Genomic DNA, 22696 nt, shown 5'->3' with positions numbered 1-22696 from the left:
TACATCATCTTAATCTTGACATGGAGATGAAAAGCATTCACTTTGGTTTCAACTGGCTAAAAAGACATGAAGTTAAACCTTAAGGTTTTATATGTATTCCCCATTTGTTTTGGGTATATGGGAATGGGCTGGGGGGTTGTTGCTTTTTTATTTTTTGATTGCATCTCTGCGATTTCTTGGAAGTTTTTGAGCTGTAATATGAACATTAACATACCTGTACTGGACAGTGCTTAAAGGAAGACCCACTATGTCACAATCTTGAAGTAACATGTATCACTGCTTCTGTAAACATGGACATGACATTTAATATAGAGTGAAAGATAAGTTTAAAAGAACATATAACATTCATATTGAATTTGTAGTGTAAGTCAGTTACCAAATTTCTATTTGGTACTAGTGTACTGTGGAAACTAAACCTGACAGTCCTATTGTAGTACTGTTCTGCTTTCACACTTCTGTAATGGCCAAGATAGCACAGTAAAGATTGTGCTGAATGATGTAAAGTTTCAGGGCCTGATTCTCAGAGCTGACTTTTTTGTATTTACGGGCTCAAATATTAGTAGTTAGACAATGCTTGATTGAGGTACCTGGACAGATAAATGCCATTGCAGTTGCTTATGCTTGCAGAAGTGGAGGTTGGCAGAGGCTAGGCTGAAATTCGGGCCAGGCTGAAAGTCGGGCCCTTAGCTCCTAAAGAGAAGAAAAGAAAATATATATGTCTTTCTCTCTCTCTCTCTCTCTCCATCTTACAGTTTAAAGATGAAACCAGATGTTGTTCTAAGACATCTGTCCATTGCAGTGGCAGCTAATGACCAGAGTTATATGCCGCAGCAGGTTACGGTGGCTGTTGGAAGGAATGCCAGCAATCTCCAGGAGGTCCGAGATGTTCACATTCCCAGCAATATCACTGGCTACGTGACATTGTTGGAAAACGCTAACATTAGTCAGATGTGTGAGTCATAAAGACACAATTGGTGTTTTTCTTTTTTGCTTTCCTGAAAGTGAGAGACTGGGTAACTTGCTGAAATTTGTGGTGTTCATACAGAGGCTTTTGGCTAAGCCCATGATTCCAAAAGAGTTTTGACTGTGTCTCCTAGCCCACTTTACAGAATCTTTCCGTATAGCATCTGGTTTTAATTTTTGTTAAAGGTAGACCACTGAAATAATTCTGGATGCAGGTCCAGCATCTCACTTTGAAGATATGAGGATATGCTGAAATATATATTTACTTATACAATGCAATTATAGTGACTTTTTTATGCAGTGCCACAATACGCTAGATGCTAGCATGTAGCAAAAATCCCACTTCTGGTTAAAAAACATACTCAAAAATAAATTAGTATAAATCAAGGGTTATATCTCACACCTATGTCAGTACAGGAGCAAGATGACTTTTGTAAAGTGACAAAAATATTTTAGACTTTTTGTTTACAAACTATATTTAGTGTTAGGTTTCAGAGTAGTCATCTTAAGCATGACAGATCTGTGCCTGCCTTCTTGGAATAGACCTTGGTGACAATTTCTGAAGCTTTAAAATCTTAGGTGAACAATGGTTTTGTTCAAATGGGCTTTTTCCATTTAAAAAAAAATTTTTTTTCATAGCTTTCTGATGTGGCCGCAGAAGGACTTCCTTTCTCAAAACTAACTCTGCAAGTTATGCAAAGGAACTAAGAAAACGTGTTTAAATACTTGTATTCTGGTTTTGAAATAATTTGCGTTTCACTCTCATATGATGGAAGTGCTAGAGAGCCTTACCAAAGAAATTTTCCTTTGAGATATAGCTATCTGGTAAAATATTTGGTAAAATACATGGATTATTTGCACTTTTGGGGTGTATTTTGTTTAATTTTGTCACATAATTTGTGACTCCATTTTTGTGTTACAGGAACTACTATTTCAGGTAGTTGGTCATGTGAGTCCTCTGAAGCCTAAATTTTCCAAATCCGTCTGTGCATATGTATGCTCACGTGCAATAGTGTATGCACACATGATCACTTTCATACTGGGTTCTTTCGTTATACATTTTTGTAATGCAGGTAGATCTTTAGGAAGTTCTTCTTCTGAACTTAATGATTCTCTTACATCTATCCTGATTAGTAGTGGCTGCAGGAAATTATCTATTTTTTTTCTTGTTTGATCTTACCAACAGATGTACAGATAAACATTAAGCGTTGCCTTAGTGATGGATGTGATACTAGAATCCATGGACTCAGGGCTGTTGGCTATCAAAGAGTTAAGAAACTTGGCATCTCAGTGTGTGATGCTTCAGCTATCTGGTACTGGTCTTTGCTGACCTCGTTGGTAACAGCTTCCATGGAGACCAATCCAGCATTTGTTCACACTATCCTACAAAATACTCAGTAAGTACCAAACTTCATTGCGGGCTGTGATTTGGGGTGGGGAAACAACCCCTCGCCCTTCCTGGTGCTCCTAAATGCACCGTCGTTATTGCTGGGGCCACCAGCAGGGGATGGGCCCTGCCCCCCTGTGGAGACATCTGGGGGACAGCACCAGAGGCTCAGGCAGACAGTGAGTTCCCCACCTTCCCAGGGGTGGTGGGGCTCAGAGTTGGGGCTCCAGCTTTGGGCTGTGGCTATGCAGTGGCGGGCCCCAGGCTCTGGCTGCATGGCTTTGGGCTCCCTCTCCCAGCTATAAGGATTCAGGTTCTGGCCCCCCGCTGCCTCCCCAAGCCATCAACCCTCTTCCTCCCCACATCCCTGGCCCCTGCTGCCTTCCCCAATCCCCTATCTAAGGCTTAATTTGTCCCCTGGCTTGCTGTGCTGAGTTAGTCTGCTGTGAAAGGTGATACTTCTATGTTTATTATCAGTTTTCACAACAGACAATAGATAGCAATAAATAAATTAAAAGGATTTGGGTGTATTTATGTGCATATTTATTTGTTTTTCCTAAAGCTAATCAAGTATTTCAGGAAAAAATGTGAGAGCGGCCGCCAGCAATAATTGGCTGCACTCTGAGGCTACCAAGTAATTTGTCCTGAGAACCCCTGATGTATAACATGCTTGTTTTACCAATAAATGGGTGAATGGATATTGGCAAGATACTTCTATAGTTAACTTTTTTATTTTCCATGACTTGTTGTATTCTCTTAGAAGCCTGGAATGAATTAATTTCCTGTTTTCAACATTGTTTACTATTTATAAGTGTTGACTATATTCCATTTTCTTTATGAATGTAGCTTAATTTAATTTAGTTATTTTTTTAATAGCCACTCATGTAGAGCCTTATCATGCCAAAATGTCTGTTCATGCACCAGCAGTTAATGCCAGCACAGCTTTGGGAATTGCATTTGCAAGTAAAAGTATGCTTTCAAGCCAGCACAGTTGTAATTTCTCAGGAACGGGGTAGTTCCTAAAGTAAAACAATACAGTTAAAATCTCAGGGATTTTCTTCATTGAATTGTAATTTGTAGTATAGAAGAGGTGAGAGATTTGGACTGTCATTACTGATAGTGTCCTTTCAGCCCACTCAAGCTAATAATTATTCACTGACACGTTAGCTCAAAAAGTACAGTAGAAAGTCAGAATTAGGATCACTTCGGGGATGGAGGTTGTTCATAACTCTGAAATGTTTGTAACTCTGAACAAAATGTTATGGTGGTTCTTTGAAAAGTTTACAACTGAACATTGATTTAATATAGCTATGCAGACAAAAAATGCTGCTTTTAACCATCTTCATTTAAGTGAAACAAGCACAGAAGCAGTTTCCTTACCTTGTCAAATCTTCTGTTGAACTTATTTTTAGTAGTTTATACAGTACAGTATTGTGTTAAATGTACTGTATTTGCTTTTTTTGTGTGTCTCTGCTGCTGTCTGGTTGCATACTTCCGGTTCCAGATGAGGGGTGTGGTTGACTGGTCAGTTTGTTACTTTTGTATTTGTAACTCTGAGGTTCTACTGTAGTCTCAAAGAGCACATAGTGGTTACTTCACATCAATTCAGATATTTTTGTAGCTTTTAACTGTGTTAATGTAGTCTGCTTAATTCGACAAATAGATTCTTTTTCTTTCTTATATTCTTTGTTTCCCTAATACCCAGTGCATATTGATATATTAATTACTCTGAAAATAGCCAATACCGCTATAAGATTTTAATAGTTTGTTAAAGCATGTCCTTTCATGGGAGAGAAGGCTTCCAAATTTTTATGCCTTTACTATCCCAATAGCCATTAAAAATCTTGAATGTTTTTTGAACGTATTCCGATATTTCTGGCACTAAAAAGGCACTGTGTCCCATGTGGTGTATGGAATGAGCAGTCTGCAGTTAGGCCATTTTCATGGATAGACGGTATCTGCCTTGATATGTGAGTGTCTAGATGTTTAGGTTTATATTTAGGACTGTCACTCTTCTTCCAGGGCCTCTGTTTGTTGGCACACATGGGAACAAGGCATTTACGTAGATGCCTTGATCCCATGAGTGAAAATATGTGGAGAAGACCCCCTGAAATACTGCACTTAATGGTAAGCAGCCCCTCCATCCCTGCTCTCATATCAAGGAGGCAACATAGCAAAGTAAAGTATTTAACTTCTCCCATGTTGATGAATAGGTTTTTATACAGTGGGAAAAAGGAACTAAACACATTTTGCCAGGTATATGACAGGCAAAAATCTCCTGTAGCTGCCTTGTTTCTTCTGGTCAGTGTGGTGGCCTGTCCTACCTTGATTTTTCAGAAAGGATTTTCATTTTTGTTTCTCTTCAAAATTCCTACCTCCCAAAGAAGGTTTATTTCCATTAATATTTCTGGGCTGTGTTAGGGTATTTACAGTATTTCAGTGCAGGCATTCCTTTTGTGGTGACTGGTTGTTTGGCAGAGTAATGTTTCCTTGAATAACTGCCAAACTGTCATCTGCTCAATGACTTCAGGGTTTGAAATCTTACTAAAATCATAACATGACCACAACAGCTTTATGGCATTCAGTTTCCATGTGGGTTTTTAAAAACACCACTACATCACATGACAAAATCCTTGAAAACTTTTTACCTCTAATTTGCATAGTTTATCCTATACACAGACTTTGACAACTCTGGTATACATCTAAGTAACTTTATACATGTCAGCAATTCCATTGAAGAAGTTCCTCAGGTACAAAACGTTTTCCAGGATTGTGGCCTTGCATTTTACTACCTTTCAGATATTCATAAAATGACACCCTGTGAAGTGTTTTATAGTCATAAAATGACACCCTGTGAAGTACAAAACGGCTTTTCTGTGTAGCCTAAACCCTGAGCTAGATAATGTACAGTCAGAAAATAATTCTATATAAAAGATAAAAATGATCATGAAACTAAGGCCTATTCTACATTTAGAAGTTAAGTCAACCTAGCAGCTTAGGTCAGAGGTGTGAAAAACCTCAATCCTGACCCAAGTAGCTATGCCGACCTAACCCCCAGTTTAGATAGAGCTATGCTTTCATCAGCATAGTTACTATCATTCAGGGAAGTGGTGTTCTTATACCAACAGGAAAAAAATCCTTCCATCAGTGAAGGCTGAGTCTACACTACAGGGTTATGTGCTACTTATTAGGATAACATAGCTACGCCAGTATAGTTTGGGTAGTGTAGACAAACCCTAAATATTGAGAGCTTTTAGGATAGTATTAATAATTAAGACTCTGGCAGCTTGTCCTTTCTAAGCTTCCAATTTTCAGGGTTTTATAACTCTGCCATAAGAATTCATTTGGGCCTAGACCAGAAGGTGCTCCTTTTATGTGGAACTAGAGGGTAAGCAGAAAAAATACCCTCACTGGTATGTAAGTTTGACTTATGGAAGCAAATAAATAGATTTTATTAAAGTTTTCTGAAAGGTTTTCTTTGTATTGCTGTTTTGAAAGAGAAGCTATTTTTGCATTTAAATGAATGTGTGCACATCATTAGTTCTTAATAAGGGACTGCTACTTTTTGTTTTAAAATATGTGTCAAACATGGAATTACGTGGTGGTCTTTTTAGGTAGGAGTTCATAGGATTTTTCATCAAATGGTTTTGTTGTGCTCTAACTCACTAAACTAGAGTCTGCATGCTTCCAGTTGCAGGGTTGAGGTTTGTCTGATATTTGCACAGCCTCTTTCATTTTAAAAAAATCCATGCCCTGCATTCTCTATCTAGAAGCCAAATGCTTTGCATTTCTAATGCAGGAAGAACATTAATAATGCACCTCACACAATAGAGAGCATCGCCCTAAACACGGCGATCCAGCCACACAAGCATAAAGATTGAGTGGCTCTTCCTTTTTCAAATCTTCTGTCTCTTCAGTTCTGTCTGACTTGAGTTTATTTCTAATGTCTTGCTCTTTTCCTTTTGTAGGAAGGCATTGCAACACATGCCACCGCTGTCCCTGACGTCAGGTTCTACAGACTTCTCAAGCTTCTTATCGCCTAATGTTTTGGAGGAAGTAGATAGTTTTCTCATAAGAATAACCAGGTAAATCTCATTAGCATACTTGTATGGTAAGAAAATGATATAGAGTAAATGAGTACTGCAAAAATAGATTCCATTTGTCATATTCCTCTTTTGTTCTTGTTTGTTCCTACGTTGACAAACTCAAAGATAAATATGAAAAATTGGTTCCTCACCTCCTCCGTTTGAGCATTTAGCTGACTTAGAAGCCAAAAGCTCATTCCTCCATCTTTGGCATAGGGTTGAGGTATATTTAATGTTAAGTTGGTGTGACATTAGTTCTGCAGTGAAAACTGTTTATGGACCTTTGAAGGAGTTAGTAACATTTTTCTCCTTTCTTCTACTGAGAATAAATTCTAAGTAATTAATTCAAAATGTGAATGTTAGAAATAGTGAAAATCTGGTCTCAAAAGCAGTCATGAGGTACCATCTTTCAGCCTATTTTTTTCTTTTTCTTTTTTTTTTTCTTTTTTTCCCCCTTAACTGCTGTTGTAATAGGGAAGCATATTGCCATCATGCATAGTTTTTTAATGAATTACTTTGGTATGTAGACAACATGATTGGCCCTGTCCTGCTCCCACTGAAATCAATTGAAGTTTTGCCACTGGCTTCCTTTCGTTTATTCTACCTTTTTTTTTTTTTATAAATTATACTTGATTAGAAATGTTAACATGTGATCTGGTACTAGTCAACCAGGTCTTAAGTTATAAAGAACAAGACCTAATATATTGCAAACATTATTAAATTTATTTACATAAAAAAACTCAAGTGTTAGGTATAAGCACATTTCCCACACAAGTGTACTTAGAGACATAGTATAACAAAACTTCAGGATATCGGGTCTGCCTGCACCAGGTTATTGGGATGTGAACTTTTTTGTGTCCTCCTAGCTATGTGAGTGTACAGAAAGTAGAGTAAAATTTTGGAAAAAATAAAGAGAGCAAATGTAAGGGAATGAAATAAGGGTGCCAGATGGAGGCTCTAGACTGAATTAGAGTGTACTACTAAGAGCGTACTGTTAAAAGAACATTATAACAAAAACTCAAATACTGAATTCCTGTGATAAAGCTAAATAACCTTTTTTATCTCTTAGTTTTTAATTAGATGATAAAACATTTTCAGTGATTCTGTATAAAAGAGTGGATGATTCATCCAGTGTTGATTTCAGCAACTGGAACAGGACAACTAGCTATCAAGTTGTTATAAACAGATGACTTAAATGTCTATATAAATAGGCCACATCATAAGTCACTGGTATTAATTGAAATCACTGATGTACTTGATTATGAAACTGCAGGTTTCCTTTCTTACGTATATTTATGCATGGTCTTTTTATCTCCTAGTTGTTATGCCACTCCAGAGGTTGAACTTACATTGTTGGCTTTTGCCCTAGCCAGAGGGAGTGTTGCTAAAGTGATAAGTTCACTTTGTACTATCACTGATCATCTGGACACACTATACAAGGCTTCTTCACTCATCTCTTCCATGGCAACTGTTAGACAAAACCTGCTTTATAAATATGGTAAATATTTCAGGGACATCTTTAAATGCTACAGAGAGAGAGCGAAAGTGTGTGCATTCGCATGCAAGAAAGATCCATCATAGACAGCTTTCCAAATTGTCAGTGTGTAAACTGGTGGTTTGATCTTTTAATCAGGGCATAAAAGGATTTTATTTTAATGAATAAGCTGAAAAGAAAGGTATATCTCCTAAAACAGTACTTGCATCAGAGCACTGCTAGCACTAGAACTTGATATCGTTGTAATCCTTTCAAGAACCAAAAGTTATGTCACTTTGGAGAAGGAATTCTATAATCCTCCGCTCAAGAAATGCATAGGCAATTGGCTCAGTAGTAAGATGATAAAGGTGTTTGCATCTCTATTAATTTTATCTAGTGGTACTAGTCTTTGTCTTCCTACAAGTTCCTGAATTTTTTTTCTCTGTCCAGTTTTACTGAGAGTAGAATGAAATTTATTAATGTTTTTGTCATAGCTGAATCACATGCATCTGATGAAGTGGGTATTCACCCACGAAAGCTCATGCTCCAAAACGTCTGTTAGTCTGTAAGGTGCCACAGGATTCTTTGCTGCTTTAACAGATCCAGACTAACACGGCTACCCCTCTGATACTGAATCATTTAGTGTAACTCAGACCTAAGTACAATTCTTTTGTTTTCGTTTTCAATAAATAAACTTACCTAGATGTATGTTGTAGGTTTAAACATGAACCTGGTCTAGCGTAAGGCAGTAAAATACTTTTCTGTGGGTATCAACTTAAGCTTTACTTCTGTCAGATGTGTTTTAACCTTTGTAGTTACAAATAAGGTCAATATGATTGAAACTGAGGGGGTTTTATTGTTTGGGATTTTTTTGTTTGTTTTTGGAGTTTTCAGTTTGTATACATTGCTCATTTAACAGTATTTTGTGTATGATCAGTATCACCATTTCCTTCTGTGTAGTCAGTTTCCCTTTCCTTTGTTTGGATTTTCACTCAACATAGAAAGAAAAACATTTTTAAATAGAAAATGTGATTGCAAACCACAATTAGCATACAGACTTAGCATCAGATATATAGTACCAAAAATTATTTTTAATCAATTTTTTAAAATTGACCATCTCAGGTTAATGGTATAACTTAAACCACTTGTCTCCAGTCCTGAATTACTGGATATTCTTAGTAGGCATGCAGGTGTGAACCTAATGTAGGGAAATACTTTCACCAGACTCCACTGCTGGTTCTGGTGTGTGACAAATGTAAACATGTTATGTATAAAATATTGTTACTACAACATTATGCTCAGAATTGTGGAAAGTCACTTCTGTTTCCCACAGCATCTGTATCTCTGGCTCCTCATACAATAAAAGTGATATTTATGTTTATTTCATGTGCTGTGAACACTTTATTTCAAAATGTGTGTGTTTTGACAGTCCTCCAGCTGTAACAATTCTTAATTTTTTGTCTTTGTACACTTAAAATTTCAACTGTTATGTTGCAATAACATGGATTTTGCATTTGTTTCCTTTGTATAAGGTAAAAAGATCCTGTGGTGGTGTGATTCTTTATTTTTTTCTTAATTTTTCTACCTTCTCTCTATGTAATGAATTTAGAATGCCATTGGCAAACAAGCTCTGTATTGTTTGATTTATAACTCTGATAAACCTGTTGATTTGCTTGTTCAGGAAAGCCGCTACAGCTAACCCTTCAGGCATGTGACGTGAAAGGAAAGGAAGATAAATCAGGGCCTGAAAATCTCCTTGTTGAGCCATGGACAGGGGATGGTAAGTGTATAGTCCTTTTCTTTATGGTTTCTTGTGGTTCAGATCTGTACATTTTCACACTGATTGACAGTTAGAAAAAAGGAACTATGGTAGATACAGTGCTTCTAAATTGTAATTCTCACTCACAGGGAATTTCTCTTAGGAACTGTTCCTTCCCCTAAAACAAGTTTGGTATCTTAGGTCAGCGTATTTGGTTCATTGGCTGAAAGTGACTAGCAGGCTGGTGTGAAAAACTTCATAGCAGAGCAGCATTTTGCTCTGAATCACTAAGGGCTTCCCAAACACTGATGGAGGAATCAAAGATAAAATCATATAGACCATCCTTGGGTGGCTGAGTACTTGGTTTCAAGAGTCAACAATCCTTTAATTGTTGATGTCTGTCTTAGTCAAAAGGTTCTTAAAAAGCAGAAATAACAGGGTAAACGAGGCAGTAAATAATGCTTGGACCTGCAGAGCCAATGTACACTTCTCTGAAACGCTGTTTGAGGTGCTTAGCACCCAACGTACTTGGGGGCATGTAAATTGTGCACTGTAGAGGTGGCATACACATTGGAAATCAGTTTGTCTTCTTGGGGTTGTTTGCAGTCAAACTTTGGGGTGTTTGCATTGAAAAGGTGGGTTTCTTCCATTTCTTCAGTCTCTAGCTGAAGTAACATTGCCCTGGCATTTTGCCCTTGATGCCACCGTTTAAACTTCTGGATATTGTAATAAAAGGAGGGATTTATAGCTCATGTTCTTCTAAGTTTTTCTATCATTTAAGAGAAGGTAGAATGGTCTTGACAGTGTTATTCTGGCTTTCAGAAAAGCTGTCACTTAGGTAAGCAAACACTGTCATTCAGTGGTCCCAATAACATTCAATGGGAGTGACTGTTCACTAAAACTTCGCAGTTGTAAGAATTATTTCCTGTTACTGACAGCACAGTCTCAGGAGAGACTGTAGCTGTGAAGATTCGGTCCTGAGGAAGGATATACTAACACAACACTGTGTTGTATGTACACCTTTTGATACAGCATCATCTTTTATAAGCAGAATTACTAATGCCAGCATTATAATTTACTGTTTCATTTGGACTCTCAAGTCTCACTCACTGGCTGAATCTTTGCTACAGAACAGAGCTCTGGGTTTTGTTTTACTCCTCTCATTATAATTCTATATCTATTTATTTTAAGGTGACAATCCTGTAAACCTCATCCTGTTTCCATTGTTCCTTTAGGTTTTCTTACTGAGACTGGAAAGACCAGAGCAAGTATCATTCTTTCTACGGGAACTGAATCTACATTCCAGGTGACACAAATTAGAATAAAGGTAAGGAACTTGTTTGCATTGTTCAAGCAGATTCTTGTATTAATGCTTTTTTCTTGGTGGTGGAGTTTAGACAGTTATTCACCTTTGAATGTACAGCTTTGTGATTAATTTGCAAGAAATTTGAGTGACAGCTGTTTGAGTTTTGTTTTGTATTTGCACGAGTCACAGGAACTTTGCACAAAAAGAAAAATACAAATTTCCTCTGATTACAGAATGCTGCCACAAGTGTACTCTGTAGAGCATTCCATCTATTTTATCTTGCGTCTGTCTGTATCTTATTTAGGCCAATGAGGTATTTCTAGTTCTTGTGCATGTAGTATAATGCTTGCCATGTATTTAAACAGCAACATTACTCTGGTGTGGAGGTAAAAACTTATGTCCCAAACATTGGTAGAATCTCATAGCAGGAAGGAAGCTGTGATGAGGTTTTTACAACTTGCTTTTCCTTTGTTGAAACTATAGCTTACTGTCCCAAAGCATGTGTGCATGCTTTGTATTGCCCACCTGAATTGAGGTTGACTAGACTCTTGTGCTTGTAAGTTCTCATCAGTTGGGGATGGAGGAGTGGGCAGTATCTCAACTGTTGAAAAATTATAGTGCAATGATACCTGGATACAATTTAAAAAAAAAAATGTCGCCGCTTTTTGTGTAAAACAGCAGAAAAGCAAATTAAATCAAGATGCAGACTTTTCTTTCTTGCTTGGCTCCAGGTGAGATGGTGGCTAAAATCAAACTTAGCTATGAGTTTGAGACTTAATCTTTCAGAGATGTGTAATCTTTCTGAAACATTTCCTGTGTCATGTTCCTTTAAAACAAAGAAAATAAATAATATGATTCTAAAGAATCACAGATCAATTTTGCCGGTCTCTGGTTTGATTTGAGTAACTTCCTTATAAGCAGAACCATCATTTTATGGTTATCCTAGTTTTCTCTGTGTTGCTCCAGCATTATGTTCTCCTTTCAGGTTCGGAAAGGTGCTATTGGTGCCCAGTGTGGGTTGGTGTTTGCTTATAACAGCTCTTCAGAAAAATTCCATGCAGAGGAACATTTTAAAAAATTTGAAAGTTATGACAAGTGGAAGCTACAAGATTTCAGGCAATTTTTAAAAAACAGGTAAAGGTGGGGAGGATGGTAATGACATTCTAAAAAAATTAACATTGCAGCAAACCTTCTCTACCCTGTTATAAAAGTTGATGAGGTGGGAGAAGTCATTAACATTTCTTTGTGCTTACTGCTGTAGCTGCAAATAAAGTCACTTGCCACTGAACGCCTAAAGGTCTACATTTAAAACTTAATCATGACCAGCCAAGGTTGAACTAAAATCTCAGTTTGATACTTTTGAGCAGCTGTGTCTATGCAGAAGGCTGATTCCTAATAGCTGTATTGTTGCCTTTCTCTACAAGTATGCTGTAAAATTGTTGACTTGACTTTAAAAATAAAAATAAAAAATCTATGGCAGACATGCATTTGCTGGAGTCTGTGCACGTGAAATGTTTCTGCTACGTTTTTCTGAATCTTTAATTTTTCTAACAGGTAAAAATAGTTGGGTAACATAGCAGTGGGGCAATCCCTAAGGTGTGTTTTTGTTTTTGTTTTGGTTTTTTATTATAAGTTTGGTTGATCTGCTTTTATCTGCAGAAGTGATTGTTCATATGATGAAATGGGAGAGGATGACCCTGTTGGCTGGTTTGAGGTGGAAGAAGAATGGGATGAAGTGGAGGTCAAAATGCAGCAGTGCAGAATTTCCCAAGTAAGTAATAATTAGAACAGACTGACTGAGGTATGAATGAGGAAATGGTTATCTTCCTGCTTTCTTGAAGATCAGTTAAATAATCATCAGCTTTTTGTTACCAAAGAAGAGGCCTTGACTAGAGCTAAAAAGTCATAAGAACAGCCGTACCGGGTCAGACCAAAGGTCCATCTAGCCCAGTATCTGTCTAGCGACAGTGGACAATGCCAGGTGCCCCAGAGGGAGAGAACCTAACAGGCAATGATCAAGTGATCTCTCTCCTGCCATCCATCTCCATCCTCTGACAAACAAGGGCCAAGGACACCATTCCTTACCCATCCTGGCTAATAGCCATTTATGGACCTAACCACCATGAATTTATCCAGTTCTCTTTTAAACACTGTTATAGTCCTAGCCTTCACAACCTCCTCAGGTAAGGAGTTCCACAAGTTGACTGTGCACTGCGTGATGAAAAACTTCCTTTTATTTGTTTTAAACCTGCTGCCTATTAATTTCATTTGGTGACCCCATTTGGTGAGAGCCATTGGAGCTAAGGCCACAGTTTATTTAGATTTAGTCTGGACATTACTGTCTCAAAAATGTAGAAAGTTTCCACTCACTGGATTGTGTCAAGAGGATGAGTTCCACTGTGAGCCTAATGATTAGAACATGAGACAAGCTGCACAATCACAGTTCTTCATATATTCTAATTTGCTCACTTTTAATTACTAGAAAGTAAAGACTAAATAACGAAGAGTCTTTGTGGCAGCTTAGCTTATGCCCAAATACATTTGTTAGTCTCTAAGGTGCCACAGGGACTCCTCGTTATTTTTGCTGATACAGACTAACACGGCCACCACTCTAAAATAAAGACTAGATTCTGCATCCCTTATTCATGATAAGTAGCACCTTGTTCCTTGAGTAATTCCATGGATTTCAGTGGAACTACTTGAGTACTGCACTACTCGGCATCTTAATATGCAGCAGTTAAAAGTAAAACTTGTCTTCCAGTGCATGTTGTTGTTTCGGGTTCAATTTTAATTTGGTTTCAGGATCCCAAATCTCTTCTTCCTGGGGGAGGAAACACCAGAGGTGGCTGCTCAGGGACAAAAGTGAAAAGTCTCTGTTGCATAATGGAATCCAGAACATGCCATTTCCTTATTCAGTAGCTGTCTCTTATGCATGTTCTGTACATATTTGTTCCCCAAATTTTGTGATTACAGGATTAAAAAATACCTTTGGACTCTGGGGATGCATTCCTTAATGGATAGGCTCGGCTTCAGATTCTTTATACTAGTGTGGAAAGAATTGCAAGTTAAATGCGTGTATATATATTTAAATTATATTGAATGTTTATCACCTACTTGTTGTTGTTATCTAATGATTTTCCACTTGCAGGAAAACTTGGCGCTATAAGATTAAGAAGTGGAATGCAGTTTACGAAATGAGTTAGACTGGTAATTAAATGACTGAGTTTGCAAGTGAACATGGCAGTCACAGAATCCCCTAGTATGTAGCTCATATAGAACCTTCAGAACTAGTGTTTTACAAAAATGGGGAGTGGGGTGGTAGGCCAGGACACTGGCTTTCCCTGAATAATGTCACAGGATCTTAAATGTTTGTGTGTCTCTTGCTCTTGAAATCAGAATTTATGAACAGTGCTTGTGCTATTTTTATGTCTCTATCCAGTATTTAATGGTGAAGTTCTTGTGCACAAGGCAAGACACAGCAGAGCGCTTAGGAGTTCAAGGCCTGAGTGTTCTGGGATATCTTCGGCCTGTGGTAGGGGAGCCCAACAGAAGCATGAACTGTCTGAAATGCAAAGCAACAGATGATAGCATTTGTGGAACAACCCTTCTCCTGAAGACACTTCATTTCATCCAACAACTTGCACAGGACCTGGTATGTTTCTCACCACCTTTGTTCACTTCTTTAAAGCATGTGGTCTCGGTACAAGAATAAATGGTGGTACACCAAAGACAAACCTAAAAGAGGCATTATAAAATAATGTAGTGGCCAGAGAGCAAGCTCTAATTACATTCAGTGGTAATGATATGCAAATCATGAAACTTGAAGTGTCTGGAAAATGACTTTTAGTATACTAAGATGCCTTATAAAAGGGCACTTAAATAAGTTTAGGAATATGTCTTCTTTAAGAAAACCAGAACTGAAGTGCATTTCCATATCTCTCACACTGTGATAAGTGGGATTAATGCTACATATATAAAAGTTCCACTGCCTTTTAAATAGCCTCACTGCATCTCTTGGAAGCATGCAGGAGGATTAGAACAGGTGTACAGAATTGTTCTCCACTGTTTGAGTGAGTTAGATTTGTCAGAAAGTTGGGACATACAAAAAGGAAGTGAAAATTGTTAGTCTGATGCAACAAAAAGTAAAGAAATTGCTGGTTCATCCTAATGGGAGCCTGACCATGTTGTGTCCTGAGACTGGAGTGGCATTTCTGATGCAGCTTGATACTTCTTTCATGCTCCATATGTTGCAGTTTTCACTATGTTTTTGTAAACGTGAATTGTGTAGAATGAATTCTTCAATCTTGTATTTTCTTTGCCTCTTTTAGGTTCAACAGAAAGAAAGTGGATTAAAGTACAGATCATTCTTGGACTTCACAGGCCTCGACTTGCAACTTTTCTGGAATTTTTACAATAAACTACATCAAAAGTAGGGCCCTCCTCCATCACAAAGTTAGCCATAAATATGTTTACATACAGTGCATTTTATTCAGCTGATGTTTTCTGCCATTAAGCTGAAGTAGCGATATTTTCCCTTCTCTCTGTTGTCATCTGTTTTTTTTAGCCATAAAGTTGCATAGATGCTTGTAACCTTTACGTTTCGGTGCATTGTTTGATTCCTGTCTAGGTATTGGGGATTTGGGGTTTTTTTGTTAATTCTTGGCTGTGTTCTTTACTCAAGAGGATCTCTTAGCGTCTCTTTCTCGTAGAGCAGAGACAGCAATGCTTGCTTTAGCACAGCAGTGTGTGCTGGAAATGAGCTCTTCCTGTGAAGATTTTACTCTTGTGTGTTTTCCTTTTAGCCCAAGGGAAGAATGTTTCTTTGCCCAGACTGTGCTACTTCAGCTTCTTCAAAGCTGCTTCTCTGTGCTTACTGGAAACAATAAAACTATTAAATCTCAGGAAGCTTCTCAAAGCAAAATTTCTGGCCAAACAGAAGCTGCAGTAGAGCTCTACAGGCATTTGTGTGAAGGTTCGTTAATATTATGCTGTCGCTTACTAACTTTGTTGTTGTTGTTTTAGTTTTAAAGTTTTATACTAGTGTCAACTTGGAACAAGTTTTTTCCAAAACCCAAGCCAGCTGCTGTTTGAGATTGTTGTGTTTTTATTGCCATTTTTTATCAATGGATTTCGCTAAGAGCTTGCTTCTGTACTTTCTTTGAGCCTCTGATGCAGTGATCTTGCATCTGTCCTGATATGTGGCCTGAAAGTGCTTGCAATGGCAAATTATTTCAGTGGAGCTATATCTACTTGCACCAGCAGAGAATTTATTCCTTTGACTTCAGTACTGGAATAAGTAGAAGGATTAGATTTGTTTATATCAAGTATGTCTAACCACTCATCACTGTGCTAGAATGTATCCAGATGGTTGGGAAAGGACAAGTGAAATCCTGGCCCCGATGGCATTGAAGTTGATGGGAATATTGTCATTGACTTATTTGGAGCCAGTACTTTGCCTTATATATTTAAGTACAATGATTTCAATAACTAGTATACATAGTAAGAAATTATGAAAAACAAGGAATAGACAAATGACTTTGTACTGAATATGGTACATTTTGAAAGTTGTGTGTGTGTCTCCTCCCCTCCCCTCCCCCGGCAGGTTTGACAGTTGGTCTTACAAATAAATATAACATTGAAGGGCCTGAAGTGAATAAAGTCACTTGAATCAGAGGTCTTCTCATAAGATCTTTCTTGCTAGACTTCAGAAGGCTTTCTCACATGTTTGTGTAGACAAGCCTTAAGTAACATGTAGGTTGCAGCAAGCTGGGTTGAAATCTATCCTTTACCTGATACACACTAGTAGTTCCTTACTGCACCTTTGATCCTACTCCCATATCAAAGTGGGGTAGATCAGAGTGCACTAAGGAACTGTTAGAGCATGTTAACAGGGTCCATATGGACAGTTGTTGCACAGCAGGCTGCCTCAATGTATATTTATATCCCAGCTTGTTGCAAGCTAAATGTTCTTGAAGATCAATCCTTACGTGTATATGTGATGAGTATTTTATGTGCTTTCGAAAGACTAGTGTCATGGAAAAGAAATAACATTTTATAGTTATTAAAGATATATACTTGGTTATTGATTTGAAATTGTACCACTGTTTCCCTTTTTTATGAACAGTAGTGGATGTGAGTGATAGCAACTTCACACCCATGATAATGCTAAAGCAGGAAGTTAAGAACACATTGCTCAATGGAGCAGCTATCTTCTTCCCAGACAGACAGACCAGACGGGACCAGCTCTTCACCATGATGGTAAACCATGCAATGAGAAATGATTGCTTTTGGCTTTGTTAGAATTATTTTCTAAGGTAGAAAAGAAAGCAGGTATCTGTTTATCCCTCTTTTTCTTCACAATCACTTCATTCCAGATGAGATGAGCTTGCCTTTACCTTTCCATAAAGTAGTAGTTTCAGTTCAGATGGTCTGTCTTAAAATGTCAGTCTTCAAAGGAAGGCACTTTTTTATTCTCAAAAGTGACTGTTTAAAGAGGGAAACGTGGCATTATGAAGTTCGATATTAGTGGTCTTTAAGTGATAGACTCTGCTCACTTTACAAATAAATCTTGTACGTATAATAACCCCCATTTTATGTAGGAGCAAACCTGAGGCACAGGATGTAGTGACTTTACATATGTTCTAGTGTCCAAGTCTGTGTGAGAACTTAAAAGAATACTGTTAAAATATTTTATATCCTCTTTTTCCTCATGATTTAGAACCTATTGGAATACTGAAAGTGTAAAATTCATGTACTGTATTTTTTTTTTTTTAACTCTTGCATGTGCATATGGGTCTGTAGGATTTCTTATGTGTGATGGGATACTACACTTACAGTATAAAAAGAAAGCACGGTAGCATTTAGAGAAGACACAATTAGGAGATACAAGGAAAAGTGATTTAAATGCCATTTTAAAATCAAGATTTGCTTAGTGGCAGAGAAGTTAAAGATCCAGTTTCAATGGCGACTGATTTTTTTTTTAAAAAACACGTTTACAAACCAAGGATAAAGCTCAGAAAAAGGATATTTTTCATAATGAAACTGCAGACCAAACATCTCTAGGAGTTGTGCAATACTAATCCTGTAGTCCACAACAAGTATTTCCTGGTCCTGTCATTCTTTATAAATCTTTGCTCTTACAAAAAAATGTATTTTTTTTTAAATGTAAATCTCTTCCATTTCCTAGAAAAACATCACAGAACAGGAACATAAGCAATCTGTGCATCTCACCTTCAGATCCCTGTGTATGTACTTCAGGTAAGGCTCTTTGATATTAAAAAACTTTTCTTCTCTGATTATCTTCATCCTGCTGATCCTTTTCAATAATTCCACATTCTTCTGAAAAGAGATGCAAGTCAACAAAATTGTTAATGCACTTTCTTCTTAAGAGAATAAAAATCTGTACGTCTTACTAATACTGACTGTCTCAAAAGGCAATAACAAAAGATTGCCCAAGGGTAAAAATAATGACTGAGGCTGTGGTATATTGCCCAGAGTCTCTGAGTATCATTGTTTACTGTTTTATCCTTGATCAATTTTTTCAAACTACTGGATATTTGTTGTATCTTTAAAATACGTCCACACTGATAAATTTATCGAACATTTGATTTTTTTCCTTCAGAAGTGGTGTATAAATGATCTCTGCAGATTATCATCACAACAGCTCTATTTTTTGCAGTGATCAGGATCCAGGTGGACTTTTATTGTTACCAGATAAGGAAGTTTCTGAGGACTTTGACATTAGCCAAGTGCTGTCAGTCATGGATACCCTTCTGTTGGTGGCAGCGAGAGAGGTAGCTATCCTTTGAGATTGTCTATTCTCACTTCTCCTTTTCTGCCTGCTTTTCTACAGTATGTGATATGCTCTCAAAGGTGTGTTGCACATGAAGAGCCTGAAGCCTGTAGTTAACGGGACTAGTCACATGAGTAAAATTAATGATGTATGATTGTAGGATTGGGCCCTCACTAATTTTAAATGTTATATGTTAAGTAGTAACAACATTTAATATTAAGAAACAAGGCACACACTTAATAGGTTGCCTGAGGGAGTTTTTTCATAGAGTTCCTTAGTAACTGCCTTGAAGCTGTAAAAGAATTGAGCCAATGAAACCAGATTGAAGTGTGGGAACCAGTCATGGTACATATTGTAGGCTGAAAGACCTGTGCTTGGGAAAGTAAGGACTTTTTCACATACCTATATTACAAAATGTGCTGAAAGCCTTAATTGATTGCCCCAAATGTAGTTGTAACTACTTAAACCTGTTTGCTGCTCATCTTACTGAGTTACTAAAACAGCTTTCAAATATCACTTCTTTATGAATTTTTTTTTAAGCACTGGTAGTTCATGTGTGACTGGTCTTTTGCTTTTCATCTTTTTTGTGGCGAGTGGTGTATCACATAATCTGTCACACTGCAGTGCGTGGAATATCATTGATGAGTTACTGCCCTGCATGGGATATCATTGTTGTATTATTACTTTTCAGTGTGAAATGATGATGCTGGATGTTGCCCAGCAGGAGAGTGGCACAGTGTTGGCATCCTTATTCTGGTCTGTACAGGGAAGCCTCCTTTCATGGTGCTACCTACAACTTAAGGGCAGTGATGATACAGCCAAGAGTCTTGCCATGGAAATTGTTAAAAAATGTAAGTTCCAGAGCTGAGTCATGTCTAGTATATACAATAAGGCAGTACTTTAAAATATCATCTCAAGAAGCTGATTAGCATTTTTATCTCTCAACACTCATCATGGTATCTGAAGTATCCTTATAATTATAGTGCTCCTAACAAATTTCAAAATTGGCCCAGAGCCATATGGACCAATTTCCAGTAACCAGTATGGTTAAAGTTGTTGTATTATTGTTATGTCTGAGGAGTCTGTAGAATCATGAGAAACTAATTTGGACCAAAAATTTGACTGGCTATTGAATCTATGAAGAAACAAAATTTAGTACCATTTTAGATATTTTTCCTTAGTTGTCCGTTATTAGGGCATCTTCCCTCCATCTCCCTCAAAAGTAATATCTCCCCTGGCTGAGACAACATGTTGTTGTTTTGGTAGATCTGGGTAATCACAAGAAAAGCTGAACTCATTTTGTCTGCAATAAGACCTACTAATCCAGGCATTTCTAAGGTGCATATCACCAGAGCATGCTTTGCCTCAGCACAGCATCTCCAAGTTACTCGAATAACTACTTGGGACATAAATTGAATGGTTGAGTGATATTAAATTTGTACTTTGTAATGTTGGCCTATTTCTAAATTCAAACTCAGAGTATATTCTATAATTTTATTTTTATACTAATTATGTATTCAGTCATTTTATTCCTATCTAAAATGTTCAGCTAAAAGTTGCTGGCCTTTCTCATAATTCATGTTTCATTCCTTAGTGTAACAACGATCCAGGAAATCAGATGTTTACAGTAGGGTTATTGAAACAGGCGTTTTAGTTCAAGGAGATGTAGTTTGATTACAATACTAGTTTCTCTATGAATTGTGGTTTTGGTGGTGGCAGTGACAGTGTGTCCTGTTGCCAGCAGTGGATATGTGCATAAAAACTGTGTGTCCCAACTGCTTTGTCTCTTTTGAATACAAGTTCCTTGGGGCAACATCTGTCTTTCTCTATTTTGCTCAACATCAACCCCACAAGAGGTGTACAGTAAAAACACAGAACTCCCAGTAATGAATCCTGAGCTTGGCTAACTTTCTATTACCTAATATGTTTTTTCTCTTTCTTTTTTAGATGTGGGCCAGTTCCTGACAAATATCAGAACAATTTTAGAATCGCTTTTGTCCCAATACAGTGGCAAACATATAGTAGAAAAATTAAGTAACTCTGTTTTTGCCATGGCAACTCGTCAGCTGGTAGGTGAATGACTGGAATGTCTTACCATTTTCCTTTAGTGTGGATACATTTATGAAGACTTCTTTTTTTGTAACTTTTAGGTATGGTTTTTTTTTTTTCCCCTTAGATGACTTTCTTGTTGGATTTCTGCACTTTAGACATTCCACACTGTACCCTACTTCAGGGTTTCAGTACCCTGACACAGCTGCTGAGGAACCTTTGTAGTGAACCTGGAGAAAGTCTTAATAAGGTAGCCTAAGATAGATATGCTTTACACCTCTTATTCTCTGTAACCTTTTGAATTCTGCCTCTCCTTTGCCCACCATCAGTGTATCTGATGAGATCCTGTCCCTTCAGGATCTTTCTAAAGTGATTTTGAGCATTTTTATAGCTGAGAAGTCACATCTACAAGCATGCAACCAGGTTACATAAGAAAACTGTTCAGAATGTACAACCCTTAAAGGGACTATACGTTCATCATCACGTTATTTCAAAAGATCACATTTACTTACATAAAATGTGGTGTGGATCGAATAAAAATGCTTTGGTCACTAGTTAGAGCATGTCAGTCACTATGTGATAAAAAATAAAATCACTTCCTAGATTAAGAAGTTCGTGTGAATTAAAACTGTTGATTGCGTATAACAGAAGATAGGACCCTTATCCTGGGAGCTTCCAATTTAACACACAGATCTCTGTTGGGAAAGATTAATGGAATACATTGGTTTAAAGAAGGAAGTGGAAGTTTTTAAAGGGTACTGTAAAGTTTGAAAGAAGATTGGGAACCTATCCCAAGTATATGGAGCTCCATGGTGAAATGCAGAGCCAAGAGTGGGAAATCTATCTGTTCTGGTTCTTATACCTCACCAATCATTGTGGTGTGTGAGTATATAAAAGCAGATAAAGGGAAGGGGACAGTGAATTGCAAGGTATGGAGTTGGAAGAGAGTGAGAGGAAATAAGACCAAAAATATATTTAAGGGTGAAATTGTACTTTTGTTCTGAAGGTGGAAATGAAGAGCTTGCGCTTGATTTAGTTAAAGAAGCTGGTGAAAGGTTTTGAGAAGTAGTGATGCAATTGATATGGCAGCAGAGATTGTTTGTGTCAACATTTTGGAAGAGACGAGTGACTGGAGTCCAGAGAGGAGATGATTTATAGTTAACCAAAGATTGCATGGGGGTTCTGGTAGTTTTGAATAGATGGGGAAAGGATGGGTTTTGGAGGTGATTAAAAGGAAGGGAAGATAAGAGGTTTCGTGAGAGCTTGGATGTGAGAGGAGGAGAGATAAGTAGATGATGACACTGAGATTATGAGCCTGTAAAATACATAGGATGCTGGAGAAGGACTGAAGGCAGGAAAGAGATAAGGGGTGGTGGGGGAGTTAATAAAATACTAGTACATGCTTCATAATCTTACTTGGCGTCATTCTTTAGAGTGATGTAAGTAGAAGGATGAGTGCTTACAGTACAGGTGTGTGTGTGTGTGTATATGGCTACTCTAAACTATGGACTCAGATGTGAAATAATGTAGTGCTGTAATCCTCCTACTGAATGTTTTGCATTTGTACTCTGTAAGGTGAAAATTGTTGTATTTTAATTATGCAGGTGGACATGGAAAGCTGGCAGCAAGAACAACCCGTAGTGCTGCGAACATGGACAATGGAATCTCCTCACAACTATGAAAATAATTGCCATGAGGTCTCAGTCTTCCTTTGTCCTGGGGCAACTTACTTTGAGGTGGAATTTGATGAAAAATGTGAAACAGAAAGGAGGTAATTTAATAGTGTGCCATCTCTGGCTCTAAAAGCTATTCACAAAGGGGCAAATCCTGCACTCTGTGCAGAGAATCATTACCTACTCCACCAGCTTCTCCCTCAGCATG

General features: G+C 37.6%; 1 protein-coding gene across 1 annotated transcript in view; it reads left to right on the top strand.

The window, feature by feature from the left end:
- ZZEF1 (zinc finger ZZ-type and EF-hand domain containing 1) overlaps nucleotides 1–22696 on the top strand; it is a 79960-nt gene that overhangs the window by 11836 nt on the left and 45428 nt on the right. Inside the window, exons 5-22 of the mRNA XM_032786965.2 lie at nucleotides 753–952; nucleotides 2150–2360; nucleotides 6319–6435; nucleotides 7755–7933; nucleotides 9591–9689; nucleotides 10904–10995; nucleotides 11960–12108; nucleotides 12634–12745; nucleotides 14414–14626; nucleotides 15303–15403; nucleotides 15777–15946; nucleotides 17099–17232; nucleotides 18161–18231; nucleotides 18653–18767; nucleotides 19458–19617; nucleotides 20714–20835; nucleotides 20943–21065; nucleotides 22420–22586. Of these exons, the coding sequence (XP_032642856.2) occupies nucleotides 753–952; nucleotides 2150–2360; nucleotides 6319–6435; nucleotides 7755–7933; nucleotides 9591–9689; nucleotides 10904–10995; nucleotides 11960–12108; nucleotides 12634–12745; nucleotides 14414–14626; nucleotides 15303–15403; nucleotides 15777–15946; nucleotides 17099–17232; nucleotides 18161–18231; nucleotides 18653–18767; nucleotides 19458–19617; nucleotides 20714–20835; nucleotides 20943–21065; nucleotides 22420–22586 (2535 nt within the window). The remainder of the gene's footprint in view (nucleotides 1–752; nucleotides 953–2149; nucleotides 2361–6318; nucleotides 6436–7754; nucleotides 7934–9590; nucleotides 9690–10903; nucleotides 10996–11959; nucleotides 12109–12633; nucleotides 12746–14413; nucleotides 14627–15302; nucleotides 15404–15776; nucleotides 15947–17098; nucleotides 17233–18160; nucleotides 18232–18652; nucleotides 18768–19457; nucleotides 19618–20713; nucleotides 20836–20942; nucleotides 21066–22419; nucleotides 22587–22696) is intronic.

The sequence above is a fragment of the Chelonoidis abingdonii genome, chromosome 20 (assembly GCF_003597395.2).
Source record: "Chelonoidis abingdonii isolate Lonesome George chromosome 20, CheloAbing_2.0, whole genome shotgun sequence".
In the NCBI taxonomy this organism is placed as follows: domain Eukaryota; kingdom Metazoa; phylum Chordata; order Testudines; family Testudinidae; genus Chelonoidis; species Chelonoidis abingdonii.
Note: the sequence above shows the minus strand (reverse complement) of the source record. Positions and strands in the feature narration are given on the sequence as shown.